Here is a 12188-nt window from a genome sequence, read left to right as displayed (position 1 = left end):
TCTTGTATCCATTCTTTACATTCCCATCACCAATGCCCTGTTGCTCCTTATTCAACTCTTGTAAGTAGTCTACTACTGGGGTTCTTGTGCCTGCCTTCCACCCCTCACTGAACCTCAGTCCATTTCATTCAAGACACACAAAGATCTTTACTAGAATAACATCCAAGATTCCCCCTGCTTCAGATTCCTTTCATTCCTAGTCATTCTTTCATTCATATTTTCAGTAACCTTCCATGGCTTTCTATTTCCTAAATATTAAGGCAAATATTCTTTAGCTTTGCATTTACCGATTTTATGCCCAACTTGTACCTCTTTTTAAGAGTTCGTGTACAACTGAAGCATTATGCTGTACACTAGAAATTGACACAACATTGTGAACTGACTATACTTCAGTAAAAATATATATACCAAAAAAGAGTTAGGTACACTATGTATGCAATGTATAATGTCAAATTAGACTCAGTAATCTGTGATGATTACGTGTGCACAAGTGGTCTCTTGCCTGTGTGTTTACAAAAGTTACTTTTATCTATAATCTTAACAAAGACTGCACCTGGGAGGTAATTTGAATTGTCTTTATAATCTCACAATCTTTTATTTCCAATGTGCAGGCACACACACACACACACATAAATCAAAAGAATTCAAAACTCTATGGAATTTTGAAATGTATTATATAGTATAACGGGAAGTTCAATAAATTCAAAGTTGCATTCATAAAAATTGTTTTCTTTTCAGGTAATGCAATTAACCATCACATAAAATACATGGAGAATAGAAACAATGTGACAGAGTTTGTTCTACTGGGGCTCACAGAGAATTCAAAGATGCAGAGAATCGTATTTGCTGTATTTTTTGTTATCTATTCCATCACTGTAGTAGGAAATGTGCTCACTGTAGTCACCATCAATGCCAGCCCATCATTGGGGTCCCCCGTGTACTTTTTCCTGGCTTATCTCTCCTTTATTGATGCCTGCTATTCCTCTGTCAATACTCCCAAACTGATCATAGATTCACTCCATGAAAAAAAGACCATTCTATTCAATGAATGTATGACCCAAATCTTTGGGGAACATTTCTCTGGAGGTGCTGAGGGCATCCTGCTTACTGTGATGGCCTATGACCGCTACGTGGCCATCTGCAAGCCCCTGCACTACACAACCATCATGAATCGGCGGGTGTGTGGACTATTAGTTGGAGTGGTATGGGTGGGAGGCTTTCTTCATGCAACCATACAGATCCTCTTCATCTTTCAATTACCCTTCTGTGGCCCTAACGTCATAGACCACTTTATGTGTGATCTGAACCCTTTACTCAATCTTGCCTGTACTGATACCCACACCCTAGGACTCTTTGTTGCTGCCAATAGTGGGTTCATCTGTCTGTTAAACTTCCTCCTGTTGATGGTCTCCTATGTGGTCATTCTGCACTCTCTAAGAACCCACAGCTTGGAGGCAAGACGCAAGGCCCTCTCTACCTGCATCTCCCACATCACAGTGGTCGTCTTATTCTTTGTGCCCTGCACATTTGTGTACATGAGACCCGCAGCTACTTTATCGATTGATAAAGCAGTTGCTGTGTTCTACACAATCATAACTCCCATGTTAAATCCATTAATCTATACCTTGAGAAATGCCCAGATGAAAAATGCCGTTGGGAAACTGTGTAGTAGCAAAGCTATTTTAGGTGATAAATAAATGTGCCTGTAGCCCAACATTGATTCAACTGAAGCAGTGGTCAAAAAGACATTGTGGATAATCTCAGCAAGGAATACTTATGGGATAAATAAAAAATTAACTGCAATGAATCTTAGATTGTGTTGTATCAACTGAAGCAGAAATGGGTGCAAGAAAAGAGAGAAAAACGCCACCCAGGACCACTCTTTCCACATTTAGAAAATTGTTTTACTAGCTTCAACCACATATATGGATTTACATGCTACCCTTCTAATCACAAATTAAAGAAATAATAGAATTTATTGTTATTGAGCAGTAATCTCTGTAATAATCCAAGGAGATAAGCACTGTTTTGACTGCCATTTTTCAGATGGGAAAACTCACATAAAGGAGAAGGTATCAAAACAGATGTATTGGAAAGCCAGTAACCAGAAGTGACTGATTTCCCAGATCATGCTCTGAACTGCTATGAACTTCCCGGCAATGATAATAACAAGATCAGGTAACTATAATAGTTACCATTGACTGAGCTAGGACCTTTGCTGGGCAGTGTATATATTAGTTCATTATCACTAAAACTCTAATGATTTTTCATTAATAACTGCTTATTTTCATATATCACAATTGATTGTCCCTGTTACAGTATGTAACTATTTTAGTAGTGATTTAGATACAAACTACTGTATATAAAATAGATAAACAATAAGGTCTTAGTGTATTGTACAGGGAATTATACTCAATATCTTGTAATAACCCATAATGAAAAAGAATATGAAAATATATATATGAATCACTATGCTGTACATCAGAAACTAAGACAACATTGTAAATCAACTATACTTCAAGAAAAATTTTTAAAAATAAAAAAATTTTTAAATAAAAATACATGGCTCTTCCACACATAAACAATGTTAGGATAAATATATTTATTTTTTCCCTTTGTCTTTAATTCATTAATAGCAAATATTTTTGAGCACAAGGAAAGTATCAAGCATGTTGACAGTTGCTGGGGCTTCAGTGGTGAATAAAGAGACCTGGATTCTGCCTTCATAGAGCTTAAGAAAATGAAACACAAGCAAACTGAATTCAGTACATCCAAAAGATTATACACCATGACCAAGTGGGATTAATCCCTGGGATGCAAGATTGATTTAAAATATGCAAATCAATTAATGTAATACACCACACTCACAGAATGAAAGATAAAACCCCATGATTATGTCAGCACATCTAGAAAAAGCATATGATGAAGTTCGAAACATTTCATGATTAAAAACTCTCAACAAAATAGATTTAGAAGGAAGTTTCCTTAACATAATAAAAGCCACTCATGAATAACCCATGGCTAACATGATAATCAATGAGAGAAAACTGACAGCTTTTCCTCTAAGATCCAGTACAAAGTAAGGATTCCCACTCTCTCCTTCTATTCAACATGTTATTAGAAACAGTAGCAAAAGAGACAAGAAAATGTAGTAATAGGCACCCAAATTGGAAAGTCTGCAGGTGATATGATTATATATGTAGAAAACCCTTTAAACTCCACAAAAATACTGTTAAAACTAATAAATGAACTCAGTAAAAACATAGAATACATTATCAAAATACAAAAATTATTTGCATTTTTACAGCAAATTATATGAAAAGGAAATCAAGAAAACAACCCCATTTATGATAGCATTAAAAAGAATTAAATACCTAGAACGAAATTTAACTGATGAGATGAAAGATCTCTACACTGAAAACTATTAGACATTAACAAAAGAAATTTTAAGTTACAATAAATAGAAAGATATCTATGTTTATGGGTCAGAATTAATATTTTTAAATTGCCATATGGTTTGCCCATATGACTCCAAACCATCTAAGTTTCAATGAAATTCATATAAGAATTTCAGAACATTTTTTACAGAATTAGAACATAAAATCCTAAAATACATATGGAACCACCAAAGACCTTGAATAAGCTGGAGGCATCACATGTCCTGATTTCAAAGCACACTTCAAAGATATAGTAACCAAAACAGTGTGGCACTGGCATAAAAACAGACACCTAGAACAATGGAACAGAACTGAGAGCCCAGAAATAAACTCTTGCATATACAGTCAATTAATATTTGACCAGGGTGCCAAGACAACTCAATGGGAAAACGACAGTTTCTTCAATAAATAGTGATGGGTAAACTGTATATTCACATGCAAACGAATGACATTTGACCCATATCTTATACCCATATACAAAAATAAACACAAAATAAAGACTTAAATGTAAAACCTGAAACTGTAAAACTGCTAGAAGAAAACATAGAGAAAAAGCTTATTGGCATTTGTCTGTAATGATTCTGGAAAATTACACTAAAAGCTCAAGCAACAAATGTAACAATAAACAAGTGAGACTACTTGCTTATCAAACTAAAAAATCATCTGCACATCAAAAAAAGCAACCAAAAAAAGAAAATGCAATAAAAAAAATGGAAGCAAATATTTGCAAACTGTGTATAATAATAAAAGGTTAAAATCAAAAATATATAAGAAACTCATACAATTAATTCAGTAGCAAAAAAGTAAATAATTGAATTTTTAAATGGTTAAAGGACATGAATAGATATTTTTTGAAAGAAGACATAAAAATGGCCAACAGGCGTATGAAAAGTTGCTCAATATCATTAATCATCAAGGAAATGCAAATCAAAACCACAATCAATATCACCTCACACCTGTTAGGATGGCCATGATCAAAAAAAAGTAAATATTAGTGAGAATGTCTAAAAACTGGAACCCATGTGCACTGTTGGTAAGAATGTAAATTTGTCCAACCATAATGAAAAAAAGTATGGAGGCTCTTCAAACAACTAAAAATATGTGAAACTTAACTTAAGCAATGTAGTACAATGTGAGTAAATATCATCCTTTATCAAGACTACTTAACTAATGATCATCTCTGGCAACATCTGAACATAAGTCAACAGAAACCTATTTGAACATTTTTAAACCAGTCACACGAGCTTCACTGACCTAGTTCCTGTCCAAAATGCCTGTACATCTTCATTATTTTTCTTACAACTCTAGATTGAGTCAAAAAAATAAAAAAACATCCTACAGTTTTATCCCGGGAATATCTTCCAGGTTCCACTTTCTTACCACCACTCTAAAATGTCTTAGGTATCTTCATATCAGATATCTGTCTTGTGGGCTTTTGTATGACATGGCCTTTCTGCCAGATTGGAGTTTCATTCATCTTTGGATATCATTTCTGGTTTTGTCCTAGGATGCTTATCTACTTTCAGATTTTTCCATAGCTTCACCTTCTGTAGACATTCCTGCCCCCATTCTGGTGCCAAAGTTTATCTCCCACAACCCCATCATAAACTCTTTTGATAAAGACTAGACCCTTCATTCATTTGTAAAGAGTGTTATACTTAACTGAACTATGAAAATTTAAAGTTTAAATAACAAGGATGTTTAAATCTGTTGTACAATACCACCTACAAGTGATTGTTTATCTCTGTTTATGCATCTCCAGTGAAAGGATTGATGAGATAACAGAACATATCTAATGTTATATGAAATTATGGCAAATTAGTTATACCGAATAATTCAGTAAATTAGACTTTTACTTATTTCCAGACTTTACAATAAAAAAAATTGCAGCTAATTACTACCAACAAAGAAAGGGAATTCTTACTTAAAGCTGTGAATTATATCTGACATGGAGTCATTTCTCACTTTATAGCGCTTTTCTAACACGAACTTGAGATTTGGTCAAATCGAGCCATCTGTTTGTATACTATAAAACGGGTTGTAAGAATTAAGGATAAAAGCTGTATGCCAGTTATCAATTAATTGTCTCTCAGGTGCAAATAAACCCTTTATTGCCTGCTCCATATTAATGAAAATAGACCCTGTAAGCATTCCTCCCCTGTGCTTTGCCTAACGATGTTAGACTTTGTCAGTAGGGGGCATTGAAAAGAGGCATCTCTTTCAGCTTTAAATGTGCTTATCTTTTTGTCTTGCTCTGCCTGTGTAGCTTCCAACGTTGTGTATGCTGTGGAGGGTGGAGAAGGGAGACATCTACTGGTGTTTACTGCCACTGAGTTTCACTGACACCTCCATGGACAGTTTCCCATTGAGTTTCAGTGGCACCTTTGCAGGAAGATCCCAGTGAATTTCACAGGTCTATCTGCACCATAGAGGGGTGTTTTCTGCCAGCCTTGCTCCATGGGCACCCAAGAGGGGTTTTTCAGGGCCGCAGTTCCTTTTCATGAGCCTGAGCCAACCAGCACTCCAGTGGGAGACTCCCATCTTGCCAGTCCCAGAGACCTTTAATGCTTACCAGCCTCTGTCTAGCCACCATGAACAAGCTCTGGCTCAAAGCAACCCAGTAAACTTCTTTACCTTTCAATGCACACAACTACACCCTATCCAAAAGATTGGAATTCCAGCCTTGGGGAGGATGCCCACATCTAAATGTGCTCCTCCCATGGATGTTCATCACTCTGCCCCAGGGCCGCCTTTAGAGTGCTCATGACCCCTTTTTATAGTTAATTTCCCAATATAATTAATAATCTTATGTGAAGTTTTTCTGTTCAAATTATTCTGTGGTCTGTCTCCTGGCTGGATCCCGATCTATACAATATGGAAAATACCTAATGCAATGCCAGTCTTATAGGCATTTCATAAATAGTATCTCTTTTCACTGTACAACCAAGATTTAATGAACAAGGAAATTCACAAAAGAATTTATATTGAAGCAGAATTCAAAGTAAAAAAGAAAACCATTAAACATGTTATTTTCAATAATCAGTATAAATGTTACATAAGACAATTTTAATATCAATCCAATATTCTAGATTCATACTTTTTAGCTTCTGATTTCAAATTTCCCAGTAATAGATATTCATTTATTAAGAAGTTTTAATTGTTTATTTTTATTGAAGTATAGTCAGTTTACAATATTGTGTCAATTTCTAGTGTATAGCATAATATGTCAGTCATCCATAAACATACATATATTCCTTTTCATATTCTTTTTTCATTGCAGGATACTATAAGATATGGAATATATTTCCCTCTGCTACACAGTAGAAACTTGTATATCTATATTATATATAGTAGTTAGTATCTGCAATTCTTGAACTCTCAATTTATCCCTTTCCCCCAATAACTATGAGTTTGTTTTAAGAAGTATTTATATTTGATGACAAGATTGTGGGATGGAAGACAGTAAGTCTGGATTCCAGTCCAAGATTTAGATCTGTGCTTAAGTGGCTACCTGCAAGTATTATTCATTCTCTTGTTAGAATTAACATCTTCATCTATAGATCAAGAGGCTTGGACAAGTTTACCTCCATTACTTCTGTCTGTAATGCTCAGTGATTCTGTTTAATCACTATCTGAAGTCACTCTCTTCCTCCAGAGTTTCCTTATAGCGTTTTTTACCTCAGCATTTCTGAGGGTATAGATTAAAGGATTTAACATAGGGGCCACCAGAGTATAAAAGACAGCAACAGCTTTATCAACGGGCAGAGTGGTCACTGGGCGCAGATACACAAATACGCAGGGCACAAAGGATAAGACCACTACTATGATGTGGGAGACACAGGTGGAGACGGCTTTGCGCCTCCCCTCCACGCTGTAGCTGTTTAGGGAGAGCAGGATGACAACATAGGAGATCAACAAGAGGAGGAAGTTTAACAGGCAGATGAGCCCACTGTTGGCTGCAACAAAGAGACCAAGCGTATGAGTGTCCATGCAGACAAGTTTCAACAGAGGGTACAAGTCACACATGAAGTGATCTATGACATTGGGGCCACAGAAGGGCAGCCAGACTGTAAAGAGGATCTGAATGGTCGCATGGAGAAATTCTCCAGTCCAGGCCACTCCCAGCAGGAGAACGCACAGCCTGTGGCTCATGATGGCTGTATAGTGCAGAGGTCGGCAGATGGCCACGTAGCGGTCATAGGCCATTATCGTCAGCAGGATGATCTCAGTGGCACCAAAAATGTGTTCTGCATAGACTTGAGCCATACACCCATTAAAGGAGACAATTTTCTTCTCGTGAAGGGAGTCTACAATCAGCTTAGGTGCTGAAGAAGAAGAATAAATTGTGTCTATCAAGGAAAGGTGGGTCAGGAAGAAGTACATGGGGGAGTTCAGAGTCTGGCTGGTGGTAATGGTAACCACAATGAGCAGGTTGCCTGAGAGGGTTACCATGTACAAAACCAGAAACACCGCAGACACTGCTTTTTGCATTTGGGGGTTCTGTGTAAGACCTATTAAAATGAATTCAGTCACATTCCTTTCCTTCTCCATCTATGTGGTGTGGATGATAAAAACTCCAGGAATGAATGTTTTACCTTTAAAAAAAAAAAGAGAGAGAGAAAAGAAAAAAAGGGGGAAAGGGGGAAAAAAGAACCATATAAGAATGAAATGCATCAAAACTCTGCTTTTTAAGAGTACTCTGACAATCTCACAGATGATTCCTTCTTTCCCAAAACTCTCTGAGAATAGGTAACTTAAAGCTTCCATTAGTTGACTTAGTCATTTATTATTCTGCCCTCAAAACTATTTTTATAAGACATAGGATAACCAGAAGAAAGAATTCAATTTCCTTGCCTATGGTAGTCTGCAAAACTTCACTGACACAGCAATGTAATGGAATAATTTTGTCATTAGAAGTAATTTGGAGACCAACAAGACTTAAAAATTTATGAACTTTAAAAAACACAAATAATCTGTTTACATGAATTATAATCATGTAAATATAGATTAAAAGTTAGTGAATGATACTTACTGAGTTAGTATTTAAAGATTATAGGTTTTATACATTTTTAAAATAATATTCAAATTCAAATATTTCACTTATAAAATTTTATATAGGTTTTTATAATCTATGCTAAAAACATGTATATAGAAAAGTTGATGAGGAAATAATTTAATACACTGAGGACATTTACACCTAAATGTGAGATTATGGTTGATATTTTATTTCCTAATGGTTTTTAGTATTTTCCAAATTTCTATATTTTACATTACTAATTTTATGATTGGAAAATAAAAACAATTTCCATGTTTTGTCTTAGAGTCCTGAAGTTGAAACTGAATTTTTTAATTGATTGGCATATTTATGGGAAAACAAACATATGAAATTGTACATTGGCACATCATGAGACTCCAAGAAATAGTATCTGAATGTAATTGAAGTAGCTGTTCTAACATACTGAGCTGTTATCAGTTCACCAAATGGACACAGCATGAGGACCTGACTGGGCTTTGAGAAGATCAGAGTAGAAGGTGAGTCTGCCCTGACTTCCCCATGGATCATTTATTAATCATGCTAAACCGCATCTTTAGTCTGCCAACCAAAATTATTGATATCTGATCTTAACTTATACCATTGATTGATAATCAATAAGTCATGTCTGATAATCAACCAGATCATTTCAATGCAAAATCTCTTTCCATTTACTTAATGAGAAATACACATATTACTCAATTAAACTTTAAGATAGTATATAACACTAAGTTTTGTCATTACTAATTTTCACTTTTGCCTAGACTTCAGATTCTATTATTTGCTTTATTTTTTTTTTTATTCTCTTTATCTTGATGTATTCTTTTAAAAAAAAAAATATAGTGAAAGGTAAACTGAATTATCCCTGTTACATGTGGACAAGGTATATAATGAGGCACATGGAAAGGAAACCTCCTCAAGATGATCCCACAAAGGCTTCATTGAGAGACTAGCTTTAGAGTTCCAAGCTTCAGGATAATGCTCTCCCTTCTGGATAGCCTAATGCATCAGAGAATCCTTCCAACAACAAGAGCACTTGAGAAGGAAGTTGAGTGCACTTCTAATTGCCAACTCTTCTCTAGAGGAGATGGCCCTTGGGAGAACCAACAACCAAATAATATATTTTTATAGTTTCCTGAAATCTGTACCAAAGGGTGGATTTCATGATCAAAATCAGACAGAAAACCCCAAACTTGACTCACTCGTCCTCATTATGTCATTTATTACTTCAATTTCTTGCAAACCTTGAAGTAATTAGAATATATTTTTAAAAGAGTTCTCTTATAGATGTCTTTGATATTCTCTGTTAATTGGCAAGCTCAAAAACAGGATCATTTTCTTTCTCTGTTCTAAACCTAGTTCATGTTTATTAATACTCAAATCCTCTAATATCCATATTTTTGGAGAAATGTGAAATGGAGTAAAGTGTTAATCTCACAAAATAATCCTGATCTTCCATAAAAAGGCACTCAGACTGCAACTGAGAGGCAAGAACTTAAGCAGACAAACTTCTTCCCAAGCAGAGATACCTTTGTTACTTATTTAAATTCCATACACTCAAACATTATGAAATACAAACTTTTGCTATAAATCTGCTTTTTCTCAGTCTTAATAGAATGCAGGGATTAATTTTTTTCTATGTAGTTCCTATAATTATCATTAATTTTTGTTGAGTTTTGCTATGTTCTAGGCACCATACTAAGTACTTTATACGCATTATTTCATTTACAACATCTTCACAACAATCCTACTAGGTTGGTACACTATTATCTATATTTTAAAGGAAAGGAGAATGTGGTTAGAAGAAGGTAAATGACTTGCCCAAGTCATGATAAAAAAAATAAACAATAGAGGAGCTTGTATTCAAAATCAGGAAGTCTGTCTCTAGCTCTTTATAATTTAATACTTCTCCAGTACAGATCCAGTTTACTTCTGGGAATCAACAATGTCAGAGTTTGGACAAAGCTACCACCTAGGACCGTATATAATTAGTGGCAGTTATTTTGCTAACCTATGAAGTGTAAAGTCAGATTTAATGAATAGAAGGGTCTATTTGACAGACCCAGAATTTTTGTACACTACAATTCTTCCAGCACCCTGAATTATATCAACTCATATGCTCTTTAAAGATGAGGAAACTGAAGCCCAGAGAGGAAGCACAACTAATTAATTAGTAGTCGATAAGAATCCAAGTCTTCTAATGCCCAACACAGTGATTTTTCCCCCCACAACTATATCTTACCTTCCTTAAGCTGCCTTAAGGTGAGTGTATACAAGGGGAAAATCGCCATACGGTGACAAAGGGAATTAACATTTATATCTTATCTTCAAAAATTCCTGTCTTGATTCTCTAAGAAAAAGGATCATATTGCTAAGACCACATGCATTGCAGCAGAAATAAGGTCTTGCCTGGTTAGAACAAGATCTAGAAAAGCTTGAATATAATCAGAATTTAAAATGCCCATGAGCTTAGAGTTTAATATATGTTCCCAACCACAGCAAAGGGTACTTTCTTTCATCACAAATGCTTTATTTTAATATATTCTCCTTTTGGATCTAAATTTTGTGAGCTGATGATTTCCTTCAAAATATAGAGTCCAAATGCTTTGTCTTCAATCCCATGCTGACTTAGGAATGCATAAATTGTAAACCTCTTCTTCATAAACTATAGCTAAATCCACATACAGTGAGGAGAACAAATGTTTCTGCAAAATATCCTAAAATATCTAAAGGTAATCTGCCACAAAATATCAGAAAGTAAAGCTTTAATGATTTAAATTATAAACCCCTTGGAAGAAAATGGAAATGTAGAAACTGGTTTATAAATCAGCAATTCTAGCTCACTTACCGTGGTTGCCTCTGTAGTTAAGGAGTATGCCCAGTGTATTCAGGAGCAAGAAATAACCATTACATGTAATGTCATATCATGTGTATTGCTTAAGTCCCCATTGACTGGACAATTCCATAGGAAGCAGATATGTCAAGATGACGCAAATTTATTCAAATGGATTCAGCAAGCATTTTTAAAGTTCCAATGCCTTGGAAATTTAAGTTAAATGAAAAACAAATGAATGCTATGTTGAATTTGAAACCCCAAATCCTTATGTATTAATGGGAATCTTCTGATCTTCAACACCTGGTCTATGGTGTCAGAACAAGAGATATAAATGTTTCTATTACTTAATAAGCCTCTCAATCTGCTCTTGAAACAAGAAAACAGCTTAGTGAATCTGAGTGTTTAGAGAGGATACTGAGAACGTCAAAAGATCTGTCTTTCTATCTAGACATTTGCCCTCCCAGGAATTAATTATCTCTGGGTTTGTTTTCTTTCTTTTTTTTTTTTCTTTCTTTCTTTTTTTTTTTTTTTTTTTTTTTTTAGATTTTGCCTAGAAGCAGATATTTAGGAGAACTCATCCATGAACACATCTCCACCTCATTGGTTCTTTTTCCTGCACTTCAAACTAATATATTAACAGCCTACATTCCTGGTCTGGACATTTATGTGATAAAGCATTCCTCAAACAAGCCCTTGGGTATCATGAACTGGGACATGAAGGACTCTAAATGCTGTGTAGACAACCCCAAGGGGTTCCATCCAGGTGGCATACCCCTGAGAAAATTTCCACACTGCCTGAGGTCACCAGAGGAGGTTGAGATAGTGAGTCAGTCTCTCTACTGTACTACAAACACATCAGGACACACTGTGTCTTACAGGAATC

At 35.2% G+C, this 12188-nt stretch overlaps 2 protein-coding genes across 2 annotated transcripts; one reads left to right on the top strand and one right to left on the bottom strand.

Moving 5' to 3' along the window:
• Positions 1–741: 741 nt before the first annotated feature.
• On the top strand, positions 742–1766 carry LOC102510874 (olfactory receptor 4C46). Its single transcript, XM_006190275.2, has one exon. It carries the CDS (start codon positions 768–770, stop codon positions 1695–1697), a length of 930 nt encoding a protein of 309 aa, XP_006190337.1. The 5' UTR covers positions 742–767; the 3' UTR covers positions 1698–1766.
• Positions 1767–7058: 5292 nt separating this feature from the next.
• Positions 7059–7988, bottom strand: LOC102510649 (olfactory receptor 4C12). The gene has a single exon (XM_006190274.2). It carries the CDS (start codon positions 7986–7988, stop codon positions 7059–7061), a length of 930 nt encoding a protein of 309 aa, XP_006190336.1.
• Positions 7989–12188: the final 4200 nt, after the last annotated feature.

This window comes from Camelus ferus, chromosome 10, assembly GCF_009834535.1.
Source record: "Camelus ferus isolate YT-003-E chromosome 10, BCGSAC_Cfer_1.0, whole genome shotgun sequence".
NCBI lineage: Eukaryota > Metazoa > Chordata > Mammalia > Artiodactyla > Camelidae > Camelus > Camelus ferus.
The sequence above is the reverse complement of the archived record's forward strand: the minus strand, read 5'-3'. Positions and strand labels throughout refer to the sequence as shown.